Source organism: Coenobita brevimanus, chromosome 51 (assembly GCF_032717465.1).
Source record: "Coenobita brevimanus isolate Jiangsu-jjx chromosome 51, ASM3271746v2, whole genome shotgun sequence".
NCBI lineage: Eukaryota > Metazoa > Arthropoda > Malacostraca > Decapoda > Coenobitidae > Coenobita > Coenobita brevimanus.
In genome coordinates this window covers 1,549,407-1,573,046 of record NC_137004.1, presented here as the reverse complement: position 1 = coordinate 1,573,046, position 23,640 = coordinate 1,549,407, and the positions used below count along the sequence as shown (strand labels likewise).

The 23,640-nt window shown below is 42.9% G+C and overlaps 1 protein-coding gene across 1 annotated transcript in view; it reads right to left on the bottom strand.

Moving 5' to 3' along the window:
• Window positions 1–433: 433 nt before the first annotated feature.
• LOC145400281 (uncharacterized) overlaps window positions 434–23,640 on the bottom strand; it is a 75,360-nt gene continuing 52,153 nt past the window's right edge. The window contains exons 9-10 of the mRNA XM_080272839.1: window positions 17,137–17,250; window positions 434–1,189 (exon numbers count right to left, since the gene is read on the bottom strand). Of these exons, the coding sequence (XP_080128965.1) occupies window positions 434–1,189; window positions 17,137–17,250 (870 nt within the window). The remainder of the gene's footprint in view (window positions 1,190–17,136; window positions 17,251–23,640) is intronic.

Below are 23,640 nucleotides of genomic sequence, written 5' to 3'. Positions count from 1 at the left end.
ATGATCTCCACTCTAATATACAGAAATGAAGTGTAGACACTGGTGAAAGGACACCTGCCGAGTGTGAGAGGAATGGAAATGAGTTATCCGAGAGGAGTGTGAGGAGTTACAAGGAGAGACATACAAACAAATGAGGGAGTTTAGAAACATTGTGTTTGGCCATTTGGAGAGAATACAGAATGACAGATTAGGGGAGTGATGTAAGGTGAGGGAGAGACAAAGGGATATGAATGAAAGTGGTGTGAGTTGGCAGGAGGGCAGCCTGATGGTGGACAGGGTGACTAGGAGACAAATTGTTCATGATCATCCCCTCTAATATTAAGGTATCTAGCTACAGATAGATAGGTAGATAAATGAATAGTTTTTAATAAATATTGTAAAACAGAAAGTCGGCTAAAAAACACACACACACACACACATACACACATGAGAATCACTGTAATTGTTTAAGTCCTGGGATGGCCCTTATGAGTGCATTGAGTTGGTGTTTAAGTTCCCGAATTTCCTCACGTTGCTCCTCTTGCATCTTCAGTAAGGCCATCATTTGTTTATTCTGCTCATCTATCAGGTCCTTTAGTGGGTGTTGTGGTTCCTTCTCCTCCTCAATGGTATCCAGCATAAGTAATTTCCTGGTGATAAAGTTTGAGCTCTTGGTTTTCTGGGTATTTTCAATCATAATTCCCAGAGTTCCCCATTCCTGGAAAAATGGGAAACACACATCCAGCTTGAGAAAAAGCATACACCTGGAAGCAGCCCGGTGGTAGGTGGCACAGCTGCGGAAGCTGTCCAATTTTTCTGAAGGCTGAGTAATGGCCAGATTAACTATGAATCCTCCAATAGTTGTGACAAATACCACAAAGAAGAGGTTAACCATTACAGGGTACAGCAGGTTTTCATCTGGATTCAAGAAAGTATCATCATAGCCAAGGTCTCCCAGCATCCAAACAATTGTCTTGACCATGGCCTGTGGTACCCTATTAAAAGCCATCTGATCTCTTAGTAACAAATGAAAAATGAATGCAAATACGAATACCAACATAAGGATATAAGAGAGGACCCTGAGGAAGCTCTTGATGAAGCTGTCGGTAATTGGCATGAAAACTGAGAGTATGGGGAGCTGGTTGAAAGTGTTGATGAGATGCAGCCATGCCACTAGCAGAGCAATGATGCCACACTGCCATTGCCCAACCTGCAAGTATCATAACAATTTATGTCAGCCACGGCAGAAATATCAGCACCACAAAAAGAAATACTGTACAATATTTTCAGGCATGCAGATGTTCCTTCTTTCTGAATAACAATATACCTGTACCCTGTTGACACAATCGCTACTGCAATTCAATAATACTGAAGTAGTATTAACAGAATGTTGGCTGCCATAGACCTGAACAAAGACAATTACTGCATAACACATTAATGTATAATAAGCAGTTGCTCAACCCAGGTTATGCCTGACCTAGCAGATCCATCGACTGCAGGCAGGAAGCTGTCTGAGTAAGGGTGTCCCGTAGGTTCCTTATACTGTTGATGCTGTGTCTGCATCTTACTGTGGTATGTGTTGTGCAGTGCTCAGTAATGTGGGTTATGCTGTGTGGCCCTATTCTACAAGCAGGGCACATGTCATCTGTGATTTCACCCAATCCAGATCTAAGCTCATTACCAAAAATGGCTTGGTAATGACCAGTGAACTCATTATCAGCTCTATGTAAAAACACTTCTGATAGGTGGATGTTGGGAGGAGGGTATTTTGTTGCCCTGTGCATGAAGTGAGTACATATGGTTTCTTCACTGCTAGTGTTGGGGTGTCTGGAGGGGGATATTACTGAAGAGGATCTTCTAATGTTTGTGTCATGATTCTTTTATGAGTCTAGTTGTGTTGTGGCTCTTATAATGACAGGGATGTTGTGTTTCAGCACAGGATGCCACACAGAACTGTGTGCCTCTCATAATTCATATCAAGATTTTTTTCAAACAAAGCTGAGTTTAGTTTCAAAGTATAAGACAGCTGTCGTAGTAGTATTGATGCAGCCAGTGATAAGTACAGCACTGTTAAATGTGCTCTGCAAGGTGTGTTGAAGTGAGTGTCAGATAGGATGGGGGCCCATGCCAAGGAGGTATTAGACACCACTGATCTATTGTTTGTAGAATGGGATGATTGCTCCTTATTGCTGCCCAAAGTCTGTCCATGTAGGTGCCATGAGTGTGTTGAGTCCAGAGGGTGCACCACCTCTTGATGTCTTGTTTGTGGTCTTTGAAGGTGAGTCCAGTGTCATATGTCACTCCAAGGGTCTTAGTGAAGGATGTGTATGGTACAGGTACATCATTAACTGTGATGTAAAGGGTGTACTTGTGCTCATGATTACTGATAGTGATGATGTGGCCAATTTGGCTGGAGCAATTGTCAGTCTGTTGTCCTGGACCTATGTCAGAAATGTATTGAGGTAGTCTTTATAGCAGTGTGTAGGTTTTGTTTGTGATGTGTGTGGCTGTTCTGGTAATGTCATCTGTATATGGGACAAAATTGTGGAGGGTCAGCATGCAGAAATCTTTTGCATGTATAGGTTGAAAAATGTAAGTGAAAGAATGTAGCCCTGTGGAACTCTGGGAAGTTTCATGTCCATGGTTACTTGCATTGGGGTGTAATATATACTTGTCAAGATATGTAATAGGCAAGACAGCATTTGTTGTTTGTTTTCTGTGGTTGTGGTGCAGATTCTGGTGATTACACTGCACTGGGGAATGGCAACAAAGGCTTTAATTATACAGGGTATGTCATGTTGTAAGAACTTGTGGGGGTAGGGTAGCTGATACCATCAGATGTGTATTGTGTGAAGATGGTTACTAGGTTTATGAAGCATAGTGCCCTAATGCCATGCTGTGAGAGAGCAAGGGAGACAGTAGGTGTGACTTCATTATAAATCAGATATTCAGTTATCTTAGATGGCATGCTAAGTGGTGTTATGAGTCTGTATGAAGTAGCGTGTTCAGTCCTTTGTTTTACGAGTGGTCATGACTGTTCCATGTTTCCAAATGCTAGGAATTCTGATATATGTGTAAAGGTAGTAGCTGATAACTGTGAGGGGTCTGGATGACATGTGGTGCTACATGTTTCAAGTGTAGGATCATGATATCATCTGGCCCTGTGCCCTTTGCTTGTAGAGTTCTTTGCTTTCTTGAAATTGTTAGTGTCTTCTGGAGGGAAGGGGGTTACAATGTGGTCAGGTGGAAACAAAAGATTGTTTTTCAGACTGTGTGTGTGTTGACATAAAGTGATTTATGTTTGTGTAGTGGTCCACGGGTATGTCTGCTTGTTCCTTGTAAGAAGGCATGTGTTGAGTATTGGTAGTAATGGCGCTCGTTTGTCATTTAGTGATACTGTTATGTAGTGCTAAGAGGAGTAAGTGGAGAGGCTAATTGTTGTTACAAAGACTTGTTACTGACTCACTATCACTGGTCACTAATCTGCACCAGTCATGATGTGCTGCTAATCAGAAGCCAACCGCATGTTTACTGAAGTTGCTGCATATCTTGCCTGACCGCTGGCTCAGGTTCACATGCCACAATATTTACTCAACTGTGACCTGGTTTGGATGGCATCCCATCAGAGATGGTAAGGGTCAGCCTGTTTCAAAATATAAGGAGGGAAAGGGGATGGAGACAAACCCAAGTAATGAGGACTGTCCCCTCAGCATGTGGTAGCCAACCATAGTAGGATGACTTGCCATGACTTCCTCCTTTAGGAGTTGATTGCAAGGAAATATAGTCTTACCAGGGTATGGGATATTACTGAGTAGTTAGAGGTGACAGATGACTAATTCCCACTCAAAATTCAGCCTCTTCCAAGTCACTCTTCTTAGTTTAGGTTAACTGATGGCATGGTGTAAGAAGTACTCCAAAATGTATTATAAGTTAAGAATTTGCAGTTATGCTAACTTGTACAAAATAACCTAATATTATAACTGTTTCCATTTATTGTGTACTCTGTTAGCAGAAGTGTCTGATTCATTTTGTTTTAATAAGTTTGTAAGTGATTCTGGTTAAGTTCAGAGAATCTCACTCTGCACCTGTTTTATATATAAAAGAACCTGATTCTGTGAGGAAGGAGAGTGTGCTTTTGATTGGAGATATGAATGGAAAAGCAGAGAATGTGAATGTAGATGGAGTTGTTGGTGAGTGGGGTGTGCCTGCAGATATGGATGAGAATGGTACTGCTCTAGTGGACATTTGTGCAGGGAGGGGATTGGTGATAGCCAAGACTCTCTTTATGAAAAAAATAATCCTCAGGCATACATGGCAAGTAGTGAGAAGGGTGGTGGTGGTAAGCTGAATGTACAAAAGGCAATGATTGATTATGTGTGTGTGGTTGAGAGAATGAGAAGAGATGTGCGGGATGTGAGAGGATACCGATATGATGGTAAGAGTCAAGGTATAAATGCACAGGATGAGTAGAAGGAGAGAAGCACAGCAGGAAGCAGTCCATACAAAGAGGGCAGAAATGTTGCAGGGGAAAGAAAAAATAAAAGGCAGAATGGAGAAGCGATTGAGCAGATATGATTTAGAGCAGATGGGGGAGGTAGAAGGTGTGTGCAAGATATTCACAGAAGAAATCTGTGCAGCATGTGAGGTGGTATGTGGGGTGAAGTGAAGATGAAAGGGCGTGCAAGGAAAAGTATGGTGTAATGAAGAGGTGACAAGCTGTGGCACAAAAGAAGAAAGCATATAGTGAATGGATAGGAAGCAGAGGCATGGAGGAAGTTGAGAGACGGAATAGAGAGTTCTATGTAGAGAAGATGAGAGAGGTGAAAAGATTAGTAAGAGAGTAAGAGGAGAGTGGATGAGGAGACAGAGGAGAATCTGACTGTAAAGTGGAGGGAATGTAAGAAAATGTTCTGGGAGGGAAGAATCTGACTAAAGTGGAGGGAATGTAAGAAAATGTTCTGGAAGGAGGTTAAGAGTGCAAGACAGGGTGATAAAGAAGGTAGTAGGGTAATGAAAGATAAAAATGGCAGATTGCTGGTGGTGAAGGAAGAAAAAGTGGGCAGATGGAAAGAACCCTAAGGAAATGTTAAACACAGAAAATGAAAGTGGCACGACTATACGTGACTGGGGAATGGCTGAATGAAGGAGCCAGATGAGAAGGGAGGAAGAGATCGGTAGAATGGAGGTAATGGAAGCAATGAATAAAGTCAAAATGAGGAGCACCCCAGAAATTGATGGAATGTGTGATGAAATGCTGAACCATGGGGGTGAGACAGCAGTAGAATGGATATGGAAGATGTGCAGATTAGCCTGAGAGGAAGGTAGAGTCCCGGAGGATTGGAGGTCTGGTATAATTATTCCCCTGTACAAAGGAAAAGAGGAAAAAGAATTGTGCAGTCATCACAGGGGCATTTGTCTTCTTAGTGTAACTTAAAAAGCATATGGTACGATATTTACTGACAGACTTAGGGAAATAACCAAGGAATTAATTGGAGAAGAACAGGGAGATTTCAGGAAGGGAAGAATTTGAGCAAATCTGATATCCATCCTAATTTGTTCAGTGAAACGTTTCTAGAGATGGGAAAGAAGCTGTAAGCTGCCTTCATGGATTTGGAGAAAGCATATAATACAATGGATAGACAAGGAATGTGGAAAATATTAAAAATATATGGAATAAATGGGGAACTGCTGAATGCCATGAAGAGTATGTATGTAGGCACTATGGCTACAGTGCATGTGCATGATGAACTGAGTGAATTTTTCTGTCTGAATTTTGGGCTGAAACAGGGATGTGTCATGCCACCATGGCTGTTCAATTTGTATATGGATGGTGTTATAAAAGCGATACAAGTAGGGCAGTGGATGTTGATGCAGTCCTAATGAGATAGCAGCATTTGGAAACTTCCTGTTCTACTGTTTGCAGATGCTATTGTATTATTAAGTGAAGATGAAGGGGAACTGCAAGGCTTGGTGAATGAGTTTGGGAGAGTATGTAAGAAATGGAATCTAAAGGTGAATGTAGGGAAGCGTAAAGTTGTAGTATTTGAGAGAAATTAAGTCACTGAATGCACAATGAGACTGGATAGTGAAGAAATGGAAAATTTGTGTGCATTTAAGTACCTGAGTACTGTGATGAGTAAGGATGGAAGTTCAGAAGATGATCTGCTTGAAAGGGTACAACAGGAGAGAAAGGCTGCTGGTTCACTGAAGGCAGTGGTAAGAAATAAGGAACTGAGCATGGAAGTCAAAAACTCGCTGCATGATAGAAGAGTGATCCCCACTCTTACATGTGGATGCAAAGCCAGACCTTGTTGGAAGGACACAATTCAAGAGTGAGAGCAGTGGATATAAGTTATCTGAGAGAAGCATGTGGAGCTACATGGAGAGACAGACTGACAAATGAGGAAGTGAAAGAGCATTGTGGTGTGGCAGTGGATGTGACAGAAAGCATTAGGAGAAATACGATGAGGAGGTTTGGCGATGTAGGGAGGGTGGAGAGTGACGGACTAACATGGAGAGTGACGGACTAACAAGGAGAGTGTATGTGAGTGAGGTGGAGGGCAGGACAGGGTAGAAGAGACTGATGATGGGATGGAGTGATGTTGTGGAGAGGTATATGAGAGAGGAGAGTAAGTTGGGGGGAGGGCAGTGCAACACTCAATCAGTAGACAAAATGTAAGAACATAACATTTTAACTTTCAGAACTAAGCCAGCTCTTGGCAATTAAAGATATATGAAACACAGAGCATGTAAACTTCTGGTCATTACCCAAATATTAAAACACAGCATCTGTAATTGCATGTACAGTATGTAAAATCTTGGCCGGCCTGCCATTATCCATAATAAGAAAAAAATATACTTGTAAGTAGGTAAATTTTTCATCATTAACCACCTCCAAGCCAGACCAGCCTAAAGAGTTAATGCAGAGTGGTAAAAATACACTTCTTTTTATAATCCCTGATGGATTTATCTCACAAGTAGTCCTGGACTGTCCCTTATATATCATAATTAATACCACATTCTATGAAATAAAGCATGAATGAGGTTTACTGTATGTCAACCACATACATAGTAAAGCGTACTGCAGTGGCTCATTTTACACACACACTAAAGCTGTCATGCTCCTCTAGAATTCAAGACAGTCTACAGTCAAGTATATCTTATTCACTTTGAAAAGCTTAGCATTGAGGATTTTCTGGGTGAAGTGAGCAATGTATTTTTGTCACAGTGTCTTCTGCCATGGTAAATATTTGCTCTGAAGTGAGTGTCTTCTGCCATGCTAAATAATCACTCTGAAGTTACATTTGAATCTGGGCATCATTTACACACATAAACACTGGTAGCTACACCCACTGCAAATTGACTTAGGCCCTACACACAGAATTGCTATGGGAGAGTTGTCTGTCTTTGGTTTGTGTTTCCACCTCTACCAAGTGAATTTTGGGGGAAAGAAGTAACTGGGAACTCCTCTGGTGTTGGCGGGAGGTGGTGAAACACTCAGCACAGTGCTTGCCCAGAAGCAAGAGTGGGAGTGTATGTTCCCGTCGCTCCGAGCTTGCACCTCCCTATTTTTTCATATACATTATTGTTTGCCCTGTTATTTTCCTAGAGTCGAGTTGTCATGCCTGGAAAGTATTGCTCAAGGGATGAAAGGGTCCGTATCATTGCATGGAGGCAAGATAATGTCCCTATCAACACGATTTGTGAATGTACTGGACGCGCAAAGTCAACCGTCATGAAGATTCTTGCTGCAACATGTGGCATGCCACCTGATATCGTACAAGAGGACAAGCATGGCGGTGGAAAGAAGAGGACGACTTCCAGAGGTACAGATATGCTTCTAAAGGGGGAAGTAATCAAGAATCCTCGACTGACAGCAGCAGAATTGAAGAGAATGCATCCCCAACAGTTACAAGACGTATTAATTCAAACTATCCAACACCACTTGCAGAAGGAGCTGGGTTTGCCAAGCCACACCGCGACCAAGAAACCGCTTCTCACTGACCACATGAAGAAGCAGCGCATTCAGTTTGCCAAGAAGTATGCACGCTGGACATCGGATGAGTGGAGAAAAGTTATGTTTTCCGATGAAAGCACATTTCAAGTGTTCCAGATGCACTCTGCCAAGGTTCATCGCCCTGCCCCCCATAGCCGATATGACCCTGCTGACAAAGTGCCGACTGTTAAGCACCCACAATCAATAATGGTACGGGGTGTTTCTCAAGTGAAATGGGAAGGGGAGGCCTCTACTTTCTTCCTAAGACCTTGATGATGAATGGTGGCCGGTACATTCAAGTTCTGAAAGATCATTTGTTACACTTTTTTGCTATTCATGGGTGCGGTTTTTCATGCACGAATCAGCTCCATGTCACAAGTCAAGAAAGGTGACAAAATGGCTTCAGGATAATTGGATTGAGGTCCTTGACTGGCCTGGCAACAGTCCAGATCTAAATCTGATTGAAAACTGCTGGGCAAAGATGAAGAAAATCATGGGAGAGAAGAAGACAGCCAATCTGGACAACCTCAAGACTGAACTGACAAATGTTTGGTGCAAAGAAATGTCCTTAGATTATTTTAGAGATCTAAGTGATTCCATGCCAAAATGCATCCAAAAGGTCCTGAAAAACAAGGGAAATATGATTTAATATTAATGAATGGCATTTCATGAACAAACACTGTGATATACTATGATCTCTGTGTTTTGAATACCTTGTGGCGGGAGGTCTTATGTCAATTTGCAGTAGCTGTAACACAGGATTGCCCAAAAATACACATCATCTTCAGAGGTTCACACTCACTTTGAATTACCATCTTACTTTACAGTATACATGGTGTTTTTCTGTCAATAAAGACTGTTTCTCTGTAAAAGCTGAGATTAAAAGATGTTGTTAAATGTCATCCATCATCTCATCTCAGTTACTGTCCCTTTATTACCCCCATCTCCTGTCTTTTTTCTTATTATATGCAGTAAATCATGTCCATATTTTGACCACAGTGACAAAAGTGACTGTAAATATTATGATTAAATTAAGAATCGTTTTTGTTTCGTTTTTGAAAACTCAAACATGCTTGCATGTGTCGGCCTTCGTCATCTAATGGTGACTCTCCATGCTGCTCAATCTCTGTCATCCTCCCTGTTCAGTCCCTTAACCCTGAGTTCACACTTAATGACCTCATCCCAGGCTTTTTTTGGTCTACCCCTCGCAACCCCTCCCCTAATATTAACACTTCTCACTTTCTGCACCCAGTTATCATCCCCTATCCTCTCCACATGCCCAAACCACCTCAATCTACCTCTCCTCAACACAACACCAATACATTCTAGTCCTATCCCACCTCAACTCTTCCACTGTAAACCTACCCCCCCTAGACCTTGAACTCAGGGATGCACTGCATATCCACCTGATCATTGTCATTTTTGTATGTTTGAGCCTGTGAATATCCTCTTCCTCTACTGCCCAGGCCCCACTACCATACAGCATTACACTCTTAACACATGCTGCATACAGAGATCTCTTAGCATGTAGGGAGAGCCCTCTCAATGTCAGGAGAGGCAACAGCTCCCTGATCTTCTTCCAGTCACTCCTCACCCTAGCCACAGAGCTAGCTCCAGCCCCACCTCCTGCACACAACATGTCCCCCAAATAACAAAACTCTTCCACACACTCAAAGACTCACCAGCAAGTTCAATCCTCTCACACCTAACAATCTCCAACTGTTCTTCCCGACACACCGCACACATAAAATCAGCATTATCTTGCAGTCTCCCTGTAATACCACTACATCTCTTATGCACCCACTTATCACAAACACTGCAAAAAATGGAATTATTTCCCATGCCCTTGTGGCTACTGCACATGGCCACTCTCCCTCTTCTCCAACATTACTGTCACCAACCCTAGATATCATCACTTTTGTTTTATCTGCATTTACTCTTAAGCCCTCGTACCCCATGCCATCTCTCCATTCCTAAATCTTTCCTCCACCTCCCTTTCATTCTCTGGAATCAACACCAAATCATCAGCATACAACATCTCCCATGGGAGTCCATTTCTAAAGTCACATGAGAGGGCTTCAAGTACCATGATACAGAACAAGGGACTCAAAACTGACCCCTGATGCACACCAACATTTACGGGAAAGCCATCACTTAAATCTCCATTCACTCTTACCTGGGTGCAAGCACCCACATACACAGTCATAACCATCCTAACCAGCCACTCCTCGATCCCAAGTTTTCTCATTTCCCACTTCACCACCTCTCTAGGAACTCTGTCAAAAGCCTTCTCCAAATCAACAAAAACAAAGTACAGTTCTCTTTTCTCTCCTACATATTTTCCTGACGTTGTCAAACAATGAATATGGCATCAATGATCCCCCTGCCTGACATAAACCCAAACTGCATCTCATTAATATTCACTCTTTCTCTAATCATACCTTCTAGAACTCTCTCCATTACTTTCATTATCTGATCTAAAGCTTTATACTTCTATAATTTCCTCCTTCCTGGGCATCACCCTTCCCCTTGTACACATTTACAATTACACTCTTCAGCTAATCATATGGGACAATACAATCATAGTATCCATCCATCCAACATCCAATCCTACATTGCCCCATGAGGCGCATAGAGCCCAGGGCTAGGCAAGTTAGTCCTGACATTTAAGATAAGAGTGACCAGCCTCACTCGTGCCTGAGTGACATTATGTGAGCAATAAACCCTAACCACCCCTTGGGTATAAGCCTTCACCGGCTCAATCCGACTGGAGCACCGTAATTACCCACTAAACTGGGTTACCACCCAGCAAAATAAATAAATGGTTTCCTGGTGTACAGGAAACCATTTGGCTATTACTCAGTGTAGAGTCACCCACAGGCAGAAGGAAGACGAAAGAATGAAGGAAAGAAAGACAGAAGAGGGAGTGTAAAGTCACGTGTAGGCAGAAGTATGAGGAAAAAATGAATTAGAGAAAGACGAAACAGGAAGGAAGGAATGAAGGAAGGAGGAGAGAAAAAGGCAGACACCTGAGAGCAGTGCTACATTGAGTGAGTGGATCATGAGTACCTCTACCTACCACAAACACACTCATATATAATCATATTTATCACGTCAGTGACTAACCTCACTCCTATATCTCCTGAGGCCTTAAACATTTTAGCAGACAACCCAGACACACCTGCTCCCTTCCCCACCTACATCCTGCCCACTGCCTCACTAACAGTAGCACCATCAATCAAAGGCCAAGGGCAAAACACTGGATCTGCTGGCTCCAAACCTCCCCTGTCCCAGTCAAACTGCTCATTCAGCAACTGGCTATAATGCTCTCTCCATGCGTCTTTAACCCGTGGATTGCGCAATTACCTTTTTTTATCTTACCCTGTGGTGCACAAAAAACGAAGGAAAAAAGTTATTATTTTTTTTTTTAGTTTTTGTTTATTATAAACTTGAAGATAACCATCCAGGTCATCATCTGGTGAAAAGAAATAAATCTCTCTCTTTCTCTCTCCGTCTTTGCATAGGGCCATGCATAGGTTTACGTATGGGAGTAGTGAAAAAATAGAAAAAATAAATATTTTTTTTTGTTTTTGTTTATTATAAACTTGAAGATAAACATCCAGGGCATCATCTGGTGAAAAGAAAAAAATCTCTCTCTCTCCGTCTTTGCATAGTGCCATGCGTAAGTCTGCGTAGGGGTTGAGTTGTTTACCGTGATGCACGGCCAGCACAGCCTGAGCTGTGGCTTGCAATCCACAGGTTAATATCCCCACTGTTAACTAACGACTGCAGGCAGTTTGCCTGCATATGTACATGGGTTACATACATGAACCCACGTGACAGCATGTGTACATCATTTACATGCATAAACCCGCATGGTCACCACATTTACACACTGCCAGTACACAGGATACCTTATTCTCAACTCACTGATTTCAGCATTCATTTTTTTTTTACTATTTCTCACTCACTCACTTATTATTCTGAACCTTTCATGGTATTCAGTAAGACTCTTCTATATTATGCTGCAAAACGATGTCAAGCTAATAAGTTTTACACAGAGAGTCAGGCTAAACAATGAAAAAAATCTTCAATATAAGGCACTTAAAAAGTTCTTCTGACTGTATCCTATATCCCGATATGGACAATAAAAACCAGTATTGGTTTGGCATTGGAAAATGAAATGCAAATACAGTAATCCCTCAATTATCCGACGTCACAGAGCCAAAGGCATGTTCGAATAGTGCATCCATCCGGATAATGGACTTCTCTCCTCGCCCCCCTTTGTACGTAACCTAATTTTGAAAGCCATATAAAAGGCCACTACAGTACACTGCACAACACACAACATGCTCACCCATCTTATTCCTGGATTACGCTCTCGTTCTCTCTCTCTCTCTCGGAAAGGAAGGGGAAGGGAGGGAGGGAATGGAGGAGAGAGAGAGGGACCAATTCTCTCTCTCTCTGTCTCCACACTGGGCGGTTCCTCTTTCATTTTTAATTCATATTTTCGTCTTTGTCATAACCTTCATCTTCAACTTCCCTTTCATTTTTACCTTCCCTTTCATATTCACTTTGACATTCACATTCACTTTCATATTCACATCCATGCTCACTTTCACTTCCACACTCACCATCACATTACTGTACACACTCACTCTCACTAACACTTTCATTTTCAATTTCAATTTCACCTTTCTCACTTTCATTTTCACCTTTACTATTACATTCACTCACCTTCACCTTTGCTTAACCTTCTTTTACTTTCACATTCCCCTTCACCTTCACCATCACTGTCACCTTCACTTTCACTTTCAGCTTCATTTTCACCTCTCTCTCTCTCTCACTCTCTCTCTCTCTCTCTCTCTCTCTCTCTCTACACACACACACACACACACACACACATGAAACAGACTTATATGTATACATACACAATCTTTCCCTCTCATAATACGCACATACATACTGTACATACACGCACACATGTACACATACTGGGAACAGCCGAGGGGGGTCTCTAGCGGATGCTGAGTGAACTACCACCAAGCCAAACAACCGGGCTATTCCTGCACGGGCGGGTGAAAATGTTCGCGCGGCTCATAATTTCTCGGATGCAAGCATTCTGTCAGGATAAAATGGAAAAATATTTTTATTATAGTTTAACACAGCTAGATCACAGCATCCAGGTAATGGATCATATAGATAATGGACGTCTGGATAATTGAGGGATTACTGCATTGGTGATATACAGGTTCAGTGAATTGTATCAGTTACAGCAGTATTGTAAAAGAATTTCATGATGATACTGATGTAGTTTAAAACTGTCTTTATAAAAACAATCTTTGCAAATACAGTGTACAGTTTTATGTTGGTTCAGGAAAAATGGGTTGAATATGTCATGAATGTAATGAGAGTCAGTGAAAGGATAACAGCAGTGAAAATTTTGTTCAGTGGGATAATATTTGCATTTATATAGCCATATTATCCACAGGCAGGCTTGGATGAGGTAAAAGAGGATAGATTCTGGGATGACTTAATATGTGTTATAAGTGATATGGGGGATGATGAGATTATAGTTTTGGGAGGGAACTTAAATGGTCTTGTAGGTGAAGCAGCTCAAGGATTTGATGGGGATGAGCATATGGTGCATGAAATGAGGAAGGGCAAAGGATACTCAAGTTTGGGGAAGCAATGAACATGATTGTGTGTAACACGTTCTAAGAAATGACAGAGCAGTATGATTACATACAAGTCTGGGGGAAAGAGCAGCCAGACCGACTATTTCCTGGTCAGGAGGGCTGATAGGAGGTTAGTGAGGAATGTTAAAGTTATAAGGAATGAGGAGTGTGTCCAGCAACACAAGTTATTAATAAGTGACATGGTGCTTCAGGAGTGGGTGATGATAAAGAGGACCTATGCACCTAGGAGGAAAATGTGGAAGTTGAAAAACTATGCAGTAGGGAATGCCTTCTATAATGAGATAAAAAGAGTGATGGCTTAACAGGGAGATGTTGACAGAAGTGTTAATGAATGGTACAGAGCCCTCAAGAACATCTTCTCAAGAGATACTGATTCAGTGTGTGGATGAAGAAAGGGATCCCCAAGACATAAAATTACTTGGTGGTAGGATGAGGATGTAGAAGCTGTAGTTAGGGAGAAATGAAGGTTTTTCTGGGAAGGGAAAAAGGGTGGTAACAAAGAGGAATACTTGGCTGCCAAGTGCAGGGCAAGAAAAGAGGTTTACAGGGCAAAGTCTCAGAGACTTTTACTTGATAGTACTGTGGGAAGAAAGAATATGATATTGAAGGTGGCAAATCAGATGAAGAGGGAGAATAGGGATATCATAGGTGAGTGGTGTGTAAAGAATGATGAAGGAAAGGTAGTGGTGAACAGTGGTGAAATTAAAGACACATGGAGAGAGCATTACAACTCGTTGTTGAATGAAGGGTTTGACTGGAATAGGGATGGTTTGGAGCCAGCAGATCCAGTATCTGGCCCTTGACCTTTAACCTGCCATATCCCGGAGACGTGAATTCACGTCCTCACATGATGTGCACTCATATCCCGGAGACGTGAATTCACGTCCTCACATGATGTGCACTCATATCCCAGAGACGTAAATTAATGCGGCAACATTGCAAGGATGTTGCAAGGTCCCTAATTTGCACAATTTTCAATTTTCGCAAGTGATTTTTGGCACGTATACACACGACACCTTCCTCTACAAGATGCCAGGCAGGGACAATGCCTTACCCAGCATGACCTCCTCCCCCCACCCTGCATGACCTTTTCTCAGCAATTCACCTGTTATCAGTGACCAGGCCAGTAAAGCCATGTCATGCCACGGTATGAAGTTCAGGGCCAGAGTGATTCCCCAATCGATGACAATGTGGAGGACAAACATTAGAGGAAGAAACAGTCAGAAATGATGATCAGGTAATGTGGCAAAAAAAGGTCAGGAATGGTGATGAGTTAGTGAGTGAAACAATGCTTATAATGCCTATATTACCATTTGAAAACCAATATACTCTCGTACTACATATAAATTCGTACCAAATAAATAAATAAATACCGTTTATGAGTGGTGTAGAATAGTTATCCTCCCACTGAACTCGTTTTCTTTGCAGCCAGCCTGATAGAAAACCCTGTAAGGTAAGGACGTACTCCTACCTGGATCGAGTATTTTAAACCTCAGGTGAGCGATTTCTCTATGAATTTTCGATGTTTCTCACCAAAAGCGGATGTTTGAGCAAAAAAAAAAAAAAAAAAGGTCCAAAAAAGTCGGGACTGGGGCGTACCACTGCCCAGAAAACGTCGGGATGGGGCGGGTTAATTGCCACTGCTACTGTGAGCAGGGCAATAGGCAGGTAGTAGGTGGGGAAAGCAGCAAGTGTGTATGGGTTGACTGCTGAAATGTTGAAAGCTATAGGAGATATAGGAGTGGGGTTAGTCACTGACTTGATAAATACAATTATATATGAGTGTGCTGTCCCAGATGATTGGCTGAAGAGTGTAACTGTAAATGTGTACTAGGGGAAGGATGATGCCCTGGAAAGAGTAAATTATAGAGGCATAAACCTTTTGGACCAGATAATGAAGGTAATGGAGAGAGTTCTAGAAGGTATGTTTAGAGAAAGAGTGAATATTGATGACAAGCAGTTTGGGTTTATGCCAGGCAAAATGACCACTGATGCCATATTCATTGTTCGGCAGCTTCAGGAGAAATATATAGGAAAGAAAAGGGAACTACTTTGTTTTTGCTGATTTGGAGACCTTTGACAGAGCCCCTAGAGAGGTGGTGAAGTGGGCAATGAGAAACCTTGGGATCTAGGAGTGGCTGGTCAAGGTTGTTATGGCCATGTATTTGGATGCATGCACTCAGGTAAGAGTGAATGGAAATTTGTGTGATGAGTTTTCCGTGAACGTTAGCGTGCATCAAGGGCCAGTCTTGAGACCTGAAGCCCTCTCATGTGACTTCAGAAATGGACTCCCCACAGGAGATGTTGTATGCTGATGATCTGGTGTTCATTACAGAGAATGAAAGAGAGGTGGAGGAAAGATTTAGGGAGTGAAGAGATGGTATGGGGCAAAAGGGCTTAAGAGTAAATGCAGATAAAACAAAAGTGATGTTATCTAGGGATGGCAGTACTGTCAAAGAAAAATGAGAGTGGCCATGTGCGATTTGCCACAAGGACGTGGGAAGTAATTCCATTTTGTGCAGTGTTTGTGATAAGTGGGTCCATAAGAGATGTAGTGGTATCAAAGGTAGATTGCACGATAAATGTTGAATTCATGTGTGCTGTGTGTTGGAGAGAGCATGTGGAGATTGTCACGCATGAAAGGATTGAACCTGCTGGTGAATCTCTTGAGTTTGTGGAAGAGTTTTGTCATTTGGAAGACATGTTATATGGTGGAGGTAGGACTGGAGCTAGCCCTGTGGCTAGGGTGAGGAGTGGTTGGCAGAAATTCAGGAAGCTGTTGAGAGGGAGAGCCCTCTCAATGTCAAGAGGACATTGAGAGGGCTCTCCCCACATGCTTGGGGATCTTTGTATACAGCATGTGTTAGGAGTGTTATGCTATATGGCAGTGAGACCTGGGCAGTAAAGGAAGATATTCACAGGCTTAAATGTACAAAAATGACAATGATTAGGTGGATGTGCAGTGCGTCCCTGAGTGCGGGGCCTGGGGGGGCAAGGTTTACGATGGAAGAGTTGTGAGGTAGGATGGGACTGAGTGTATTGGTGTTGTGATAAGGAGAGGTAAACTGAGATGGTTTCGACATGTGGAAAGGATGAGGGATGATAATTGGGTGCATAAAGTGAGAAGTGTTAACGTCAGGGGTAGGGTTGTGAAAGGCAGACTGAAAAAGACCTGGGAAGAGGTCGCTGAGTGTGACCTCAGAGATAAGGGACTGAATAGGGAAGCTGCCAGCAATCGAGCAACATGGAGAGCCACCATTTGGTGACCAAGGCCGACACATGCAAACATGTTGGTGCCTTAAAAAATGAAATGAAATGAAATCCAGGTGCATTTGCCACAAGTGTAAAAAAGTGTATCATAGAAATGAACAAACCAAATTTCATTTCCCCTACAGGGATAAAGGTCCTTTCCATAGGATAATACACTACTGTATACTCTCCTTGCTAAAATGCTTTACTTACATTAAGAATTTGGTAGTTGTAGTTGCATGGACTGGTTGGGATTATGATGACAATTGTGAAAATAACTCCAATAGTCCTCATCCAGTTGTCCACAGACAGGTACTCCCTTCTTAGCTAATGGGTAAAAAAAAAAAAAATTATCTGGTGTGATATACTGTATCTATATATATACCTATACAGTATATCTATCTAATCTCTCTCTCTCTCTCTATTGTGATATATTGAATCTATATATCCCTATATATCTATCTAATCTCTCTCTCACTCTCTCTCTCACTGCATATATATATATATATATATACTTATATACAGGTATACCTCAAGTTAACAATGCAGTTGGTTAAGTAAAAACCCATTGTTAGGTGGGGTATCGTATCTGGTGGTAGATTTAACATGTAAAGCACAGGGATGCATTTTCCCCCAACCAAGTCCTAAACATACCCAAATGAGTCTAAAAATAAGTTTAAAGGCAATCTAAATGGCCTAGCAGCTGCAAAAAAAAAGCTAACCTAAGCCTAACACCTGTAATTAACTTACAAAAACCAAGAAATAAAATCTCAAAATCATCAAATATAAATCTGGAAAAAATCAAACAGTAAACATACCTCAAAATGACAATGTTCATCCCACCTATGACTAAATCACATTATATCTAAGTCTAAAAACAGTTTATAAATCAACCTAAACATATAATTTTAGTCTAAAATGTCAACAAAATCGGTTTTAAAAAATCAAAACCCATTGTTCAACCAGGGTTTGGCCATTGTTACACAGGGTATGGTGGCATTTCTACCCCCATTAGCATCTAGACGTATCATATATTGAGGTATACCTGTATATATATATCCATCCATCCATCCAATCCTATGTTGCCCCATGAGGAGTGTAAGAGCCTTGGGCTAGGCAAGTTGGTCCTTACATTTAAGATGAGAGTGACCAGCCTCACTCGTCCCTGAGTGGTGTTACATGAGCAAAAAACCTCAACCACTCCTTGGATATAAACCTGCACCAGCTCAATCCAATTGGAACCCCTTAATCACTCACTAAACCACCAGACGCCATAATTTGGTTATATGGTTACCATGCAGCATAGTAAATGGATTCCTGGTGTACGGGTAACGATTTGGCTTGTCACTCAGTGCAGAGTCACCCATTGGCAGATATATATATTGTACTGTATGTATATATATATATATATATATATATATATATATATATATATATATATATATATATATATATATATCCATCCATCATCCAATCCTACATTGCCCCATGAGGCATAGGGGCCCGGGGCTAAGTAGTTGGTCCCAACATTTAAGATGAGAGTGACCAGCCTCACTCATCCCTGAGTGGCATTACATGACAATCAACCTTAACCACCCCTTGGATATAAACCTTCACCGGCTCAATCCAACTGGAGCACAATAATTACTAAACCACCAGGCGCCAAAATTTGGTTATGTGATTACCACCCAGCAAAGTAAATGGTTTCCTGGTGTACAGGAAACCATTTGGCTTGTCACTCAGTGCAGAGTCACCCACAGGCAGAGGGAGGAGGAAAGAATGAAGAAAAGAAAGACAGAAGAGGAAGTGTAAAGCTACCCATAGGCAGGACAAGAAAAGAATGAAGTAAAGGAAGACGGAAGAAGATGGAAGGAATGGAGAGAGGAGAGGAAAGGGCAGACACCTGACAGCAGCATTACATTGAATGAGTGGATGGTGAGCGCCCCCACCTATATATATATAGGTAAGCCCTTAATTCACGCGAGGGTTAGGTTCCCAGACCCTTCGCGTATGTGGTAAATTCGCGTATATGTTCTGCCCTTGTGTGCACATAATTACGCATATCTATACGTATATTACATCTGAATAATACTGTTTATGCACTACATACACCTTATAAACTAGCATTAAGTATTAAAAACAACAAAAATTTAACAAATTTAAAACTGAAACCTGACAAGCACAGGCGTAGGTGGAGACACTTCAGCAGTCTGGTGCACTAGCCCTCACTGCCTCCCCTATGCGTTCGTTCGTTCGTTGAAAGATTCCCTGCACATATAGTGCAGGCCGGGCCATACATTAGCCCGGTCAGTGTTGTATGGGCTGATTAAAAAAGAGTAAGTGGGGAGAACAGGACCTGGGGAATGCCCAGCACACACGTCCTGTCTCCTGACTGGCTTTCTGGTGTGTGTGTCCCCTATGCTACATTCTGCCTCCTTTATTGTATGAACAGTTGACTCATTCACCCCAAACATGCGGTTACAAGACAATTCACAGGCGTAGGTGGAAACACTTGAGCAGTCCGGTGCGCTAGCCCTCACTGTCTCCCATATGCTACGTTCTCCTTCTTTATTGTATGAACAGTTGACTCACCCCAAACATACGGTTCTGAGACAATTCACCATCAAGGCAATTCACCGTCAAAACATGAACAATTCCCTGTCATTCTATTAATATACTTATTATTAATACTTTAATAACTAATTTTCAGGGGAATTTAATAAATCATATAAGTGAAAAACTAGTGTACTGTACTTGCTAAATAAACTGGTATGTAAATAAATGACGGGGAATCGTCCTGACATTCCTCCCTGAAGTTTGTCCAACACTTTAACTTTCTCTGTCAGCAACATCACTTTACAAGTCAGTTTTGGTGTGTTACCACATGCATCACTAGCACTACGCTTATGCCCCATGTTGACAGACAAGGCAAGCAATAATTGGAAGGCAGAAAAATAAGCCACAAATAATGATTTACCAAATCATGCATGGTTCGACCGTCGGATTCAAACTGACTGTGTGTGGTGCGTGGTAGACCGATCTCCCAGGCTCCCACACACACATACACACATACATATATGTGTGCACACGGGCAGCAGGTAGGCATTTTTTATATTTTATTTATTTCTTTTGTATATTGAAATTACTTATTTGAATACTATAATTTTGTTTTAATTATTGTACGAAAAATTCGTGGATAACCGAAATCGCGTGAAAAAAGTTCGCGTGAATTAAGGAATAACCTGTATATATATATATACAGTGGAAATTAGTTATTTGAGAGGAGCTTGTGGAGTCACATGGAGAGACAGACAAATGATGATGTGAAGGAGTTCACCGGGTTGGTCAGGATCACTTGATGGTCGTGATTGTCAGCTTTTACCCTCCCGGAAGGGAGCTGAGAGCTCATATAGTCCGATCTAAGGGCAAGGCTGTGACCTTCACACACGCACACACCTGTCCCCTTGCTCAAGGGGGACAGTAACCTCCCACTTCGTCAGTGAAACTTTTCACAACCTGAGCAAGGCGCGAACTCCCATCCACCAGTTGGCAAGCAGGAACGTTACCACTGCACCAGCGAGCGGTGTTGTGGTGTGGATGTGATAGAATGCGTTAGGAGAAACAAACTGAGGTGGTTTGGCCATGTGGAGAGGATGGAGAGTGAGAGACTGACGAGGAGAGAGTATGTGAGTGAGGTGGAGGGGGAGAGAGGGAGGGGAAGGCCAAGGATGAGATGGAGGGATGGAGTGGAGAGGTATATGAGAGAGGGGTGTGTGGATCGGGAGCAGGGCAGTGAAATGGCGGGGGACAGGGTGACGTGGAGGCAATTTGTTTGTGGCCACCCCATATAAAGGTTTAAGGCGTCTGGCAATAAATAGATAGATAGATATATTCAGTAATCCCCTTAATATCCGGACCCCAAATAACCGGACACCCCACTACCTGGACATTTTGGGCCTGGGCCTTCAGAACCCAAAAATGGCCAAAAAAATAAATAAATAAAAAAAATCTGAATTTTTTTCCACCTGTAATTTGAACTTTGGGTCTGGTTAGTACTTGGATGGGTGACTGCCTGGGAACACCAGATGCTGTTGGCATCCCTACGTGTCAAGTGGGGTTGGTGGAGGATTAGTGCCCCTCCCTGTAAAACAATTAACTCTAAGCCCTTGGCCACCCTGTTTGGGGTACATGGCATCTGGCAATGAATGAATGAATGAATTTGAACTTGGCATGTGGTGCTGATCAGCTGTGTTTATGCACGGCCCCTTCACCCCTTCCTTCCTCCCCCCTCCCCAGTTACTGCCTAACTACCATCGTGACTAGCCGCTCATTGTAATGGATGCCGCATGTACCCATTTTGGTGAATAAACTGCAATACCTCGCCACTAGACTACATGGGAATTTACAGTGTTGTGCCGTGTTAAGAAATTAGAATTTAGAACGCAAAGCATTAAGTGCGAAGTGCAAACTGGTGGTTGAAACTAGCAGTTGAAACTAGCGTGGCACAATAAGAACAGAATGCAATGTTAAACAATTATAACTCATAGTACAAAGGATTAAGTGCAGCACAACACTAGATTACTGTATGTGCTTCAAGAGCATTTGCACCACTGCCAGAGCCTTTGAACAGGAGGGTTAGTCTTCATGACGGCCACAGACGTGCTGTAAGTTCCTTGTACACTGCTAAATATTTTCCATACTCACTTCTAATTCCTCATTCTCTGGTTCCTTTTCATTTATATCATGCTTTCTGTCCCTTATTTGTGTGATTGGGGGTCTTTAATAGGTGCTATGCATATCTGGTAGGGAGTTATTTAGGTGGCTTTCAAAGTTAAGCTGGGTTAGGGTCCATGAGTATCTGTCCAGCAGGCTGGGTCCCAGTATCTGGACAAACCCACTTTCCAGACATGCTTTTGGCTCTATTAAATCGGATATTGGAGTGATTACCGTATATATATATATACAGTAATCACTCTAATATCCGGACGCCCAATAACCGAACATCCCCACTAACCGAACCTTATCGTCCTGGGATCAAACATTCCCAAAATGGTCCGAAAATCCAAAAAAATTGGAAAAAAAATCGATTTTTTGCCGTCCGTAATTTGAACTTGCCGCGCGCCGCGTGAGAGCATTGTTTTGGTTCGTCATTCCTCCGACGTCCGATAGAGCTGCATCCTCCCCACTTCCCGCCTGTCTCTCACCGCGACAAGACCTACGCTCTTCGTCATGGCTGCCCACGTGCTCGCTTTTGTGGTGGTGCCGTACTTGCTGCAAGGCCTCCTGCTGCTCTCTGCCCTACTCTTAGTGTGTGTGATGATGGCCCCGCCTCCTGAGAAAAGGAAGAGAGTGGTGTTGACTCTGGAGAAGAAACGGGAGATATTGGAGAAGGTTGATGCGGGTTGGTCTTCCTCTCGCATTCTCCGCGAGTTCAACCTGGCCCGGTCGACTTTGTTTGATATCAAGCGTTCCCGAGACAAGCTCATGCAGTACACGGCTGACTTCTCGTCGAGAAGCAAACGCAACGTGGAGAGGAAGGTTATGTTTACTCCCAAGTATGCAGAGATCGACCGCTCCACGTTGATTTGGTATCGACAGCAACGTGCAGCTGGTGTGATGGTACGTGGAACGGAGCTGAAGGCTGCTGCTGAGAAGTTTGCAAGGCTTCACGACGCCCTAGACTTCAAGGCATCCGAGGGTTGGCTCTTCGCGTTCAAGTTGCGACATGGCCTTACTAACCGTAAAGCACATGGCGAAGCATTGGACGCTAACGAGGATGGAGTGGACGAGTTTCGGCACAAGGTGAAAGGCTTGATCGACAGGGAGGGCCTCACTCGGTCAAGTCTATAACGCTGACGAAACTGGCCTATTCTATCGCTCGGGTGCCAACGAACACTCTCGCCGATGAGACGGAGAAGCGTGTACCTGGCCGCAAGCTTTCTAAGGAACGGATATCTGCTTTGTGTTGTGCCAATGCTAACGTGCATGCACCGGCTTAAGCCCGTTGTTGTTGGCCGTGCAAAGCAGCCTCGGTGCCTTCGGGGTGATGGATGTCCTTCCTGTCGTATGGTCCCATTCTTTGAAAGCATGGTTCACAGCTGTGATTTTCAAAGACTGGTTTCACCATCACTTCGTCAAGGAGGTCATACATTACCAGACGAAGACACTGGGAATTCCTCGCGACCAGGTAAAGGCTCTCCTTCTCCTCGACAATGCACCTGCCCACCCGTGCGACAAGGACTTGGTTGCTGAGAATGGCCGTATTAGGTGCATGTTTCTGCCACCTAATACGACTGCTCTCATTCAACCAATGGACCAAGGAGTGATCGTGGCAACAAAGCGCCTGTACCGTCGGAAGTTCCTAGACGAGGTGATGGTGGTTCTCGAGGACGAGGACGAGCGCAGGGAAGGACGTGACACTCGAGGCAAGCGGACTTTGGAAAACCTTTCGCGCTACAACATCAAGTCTGCGCTGTACAACTGGGCTAGTGCATGGAAGGAAGTCCCTGTGAAAACTCTTGAAAATGGTTGGTCTCGTCTGCCTTCTCGGAACAGATGTGGAGTACGATTTCCTAGGGTTTGACGTGGATGACTTCCATGCACGGCTGGCGTACGCACGGCGACGATGTTGATGTGGACGATGTTCGTGAGTGGTTGGACGACGACGAGGGCGATCCTGGGTATCAGACGTTGTCTGATATCGAGATCGCGTCTTCG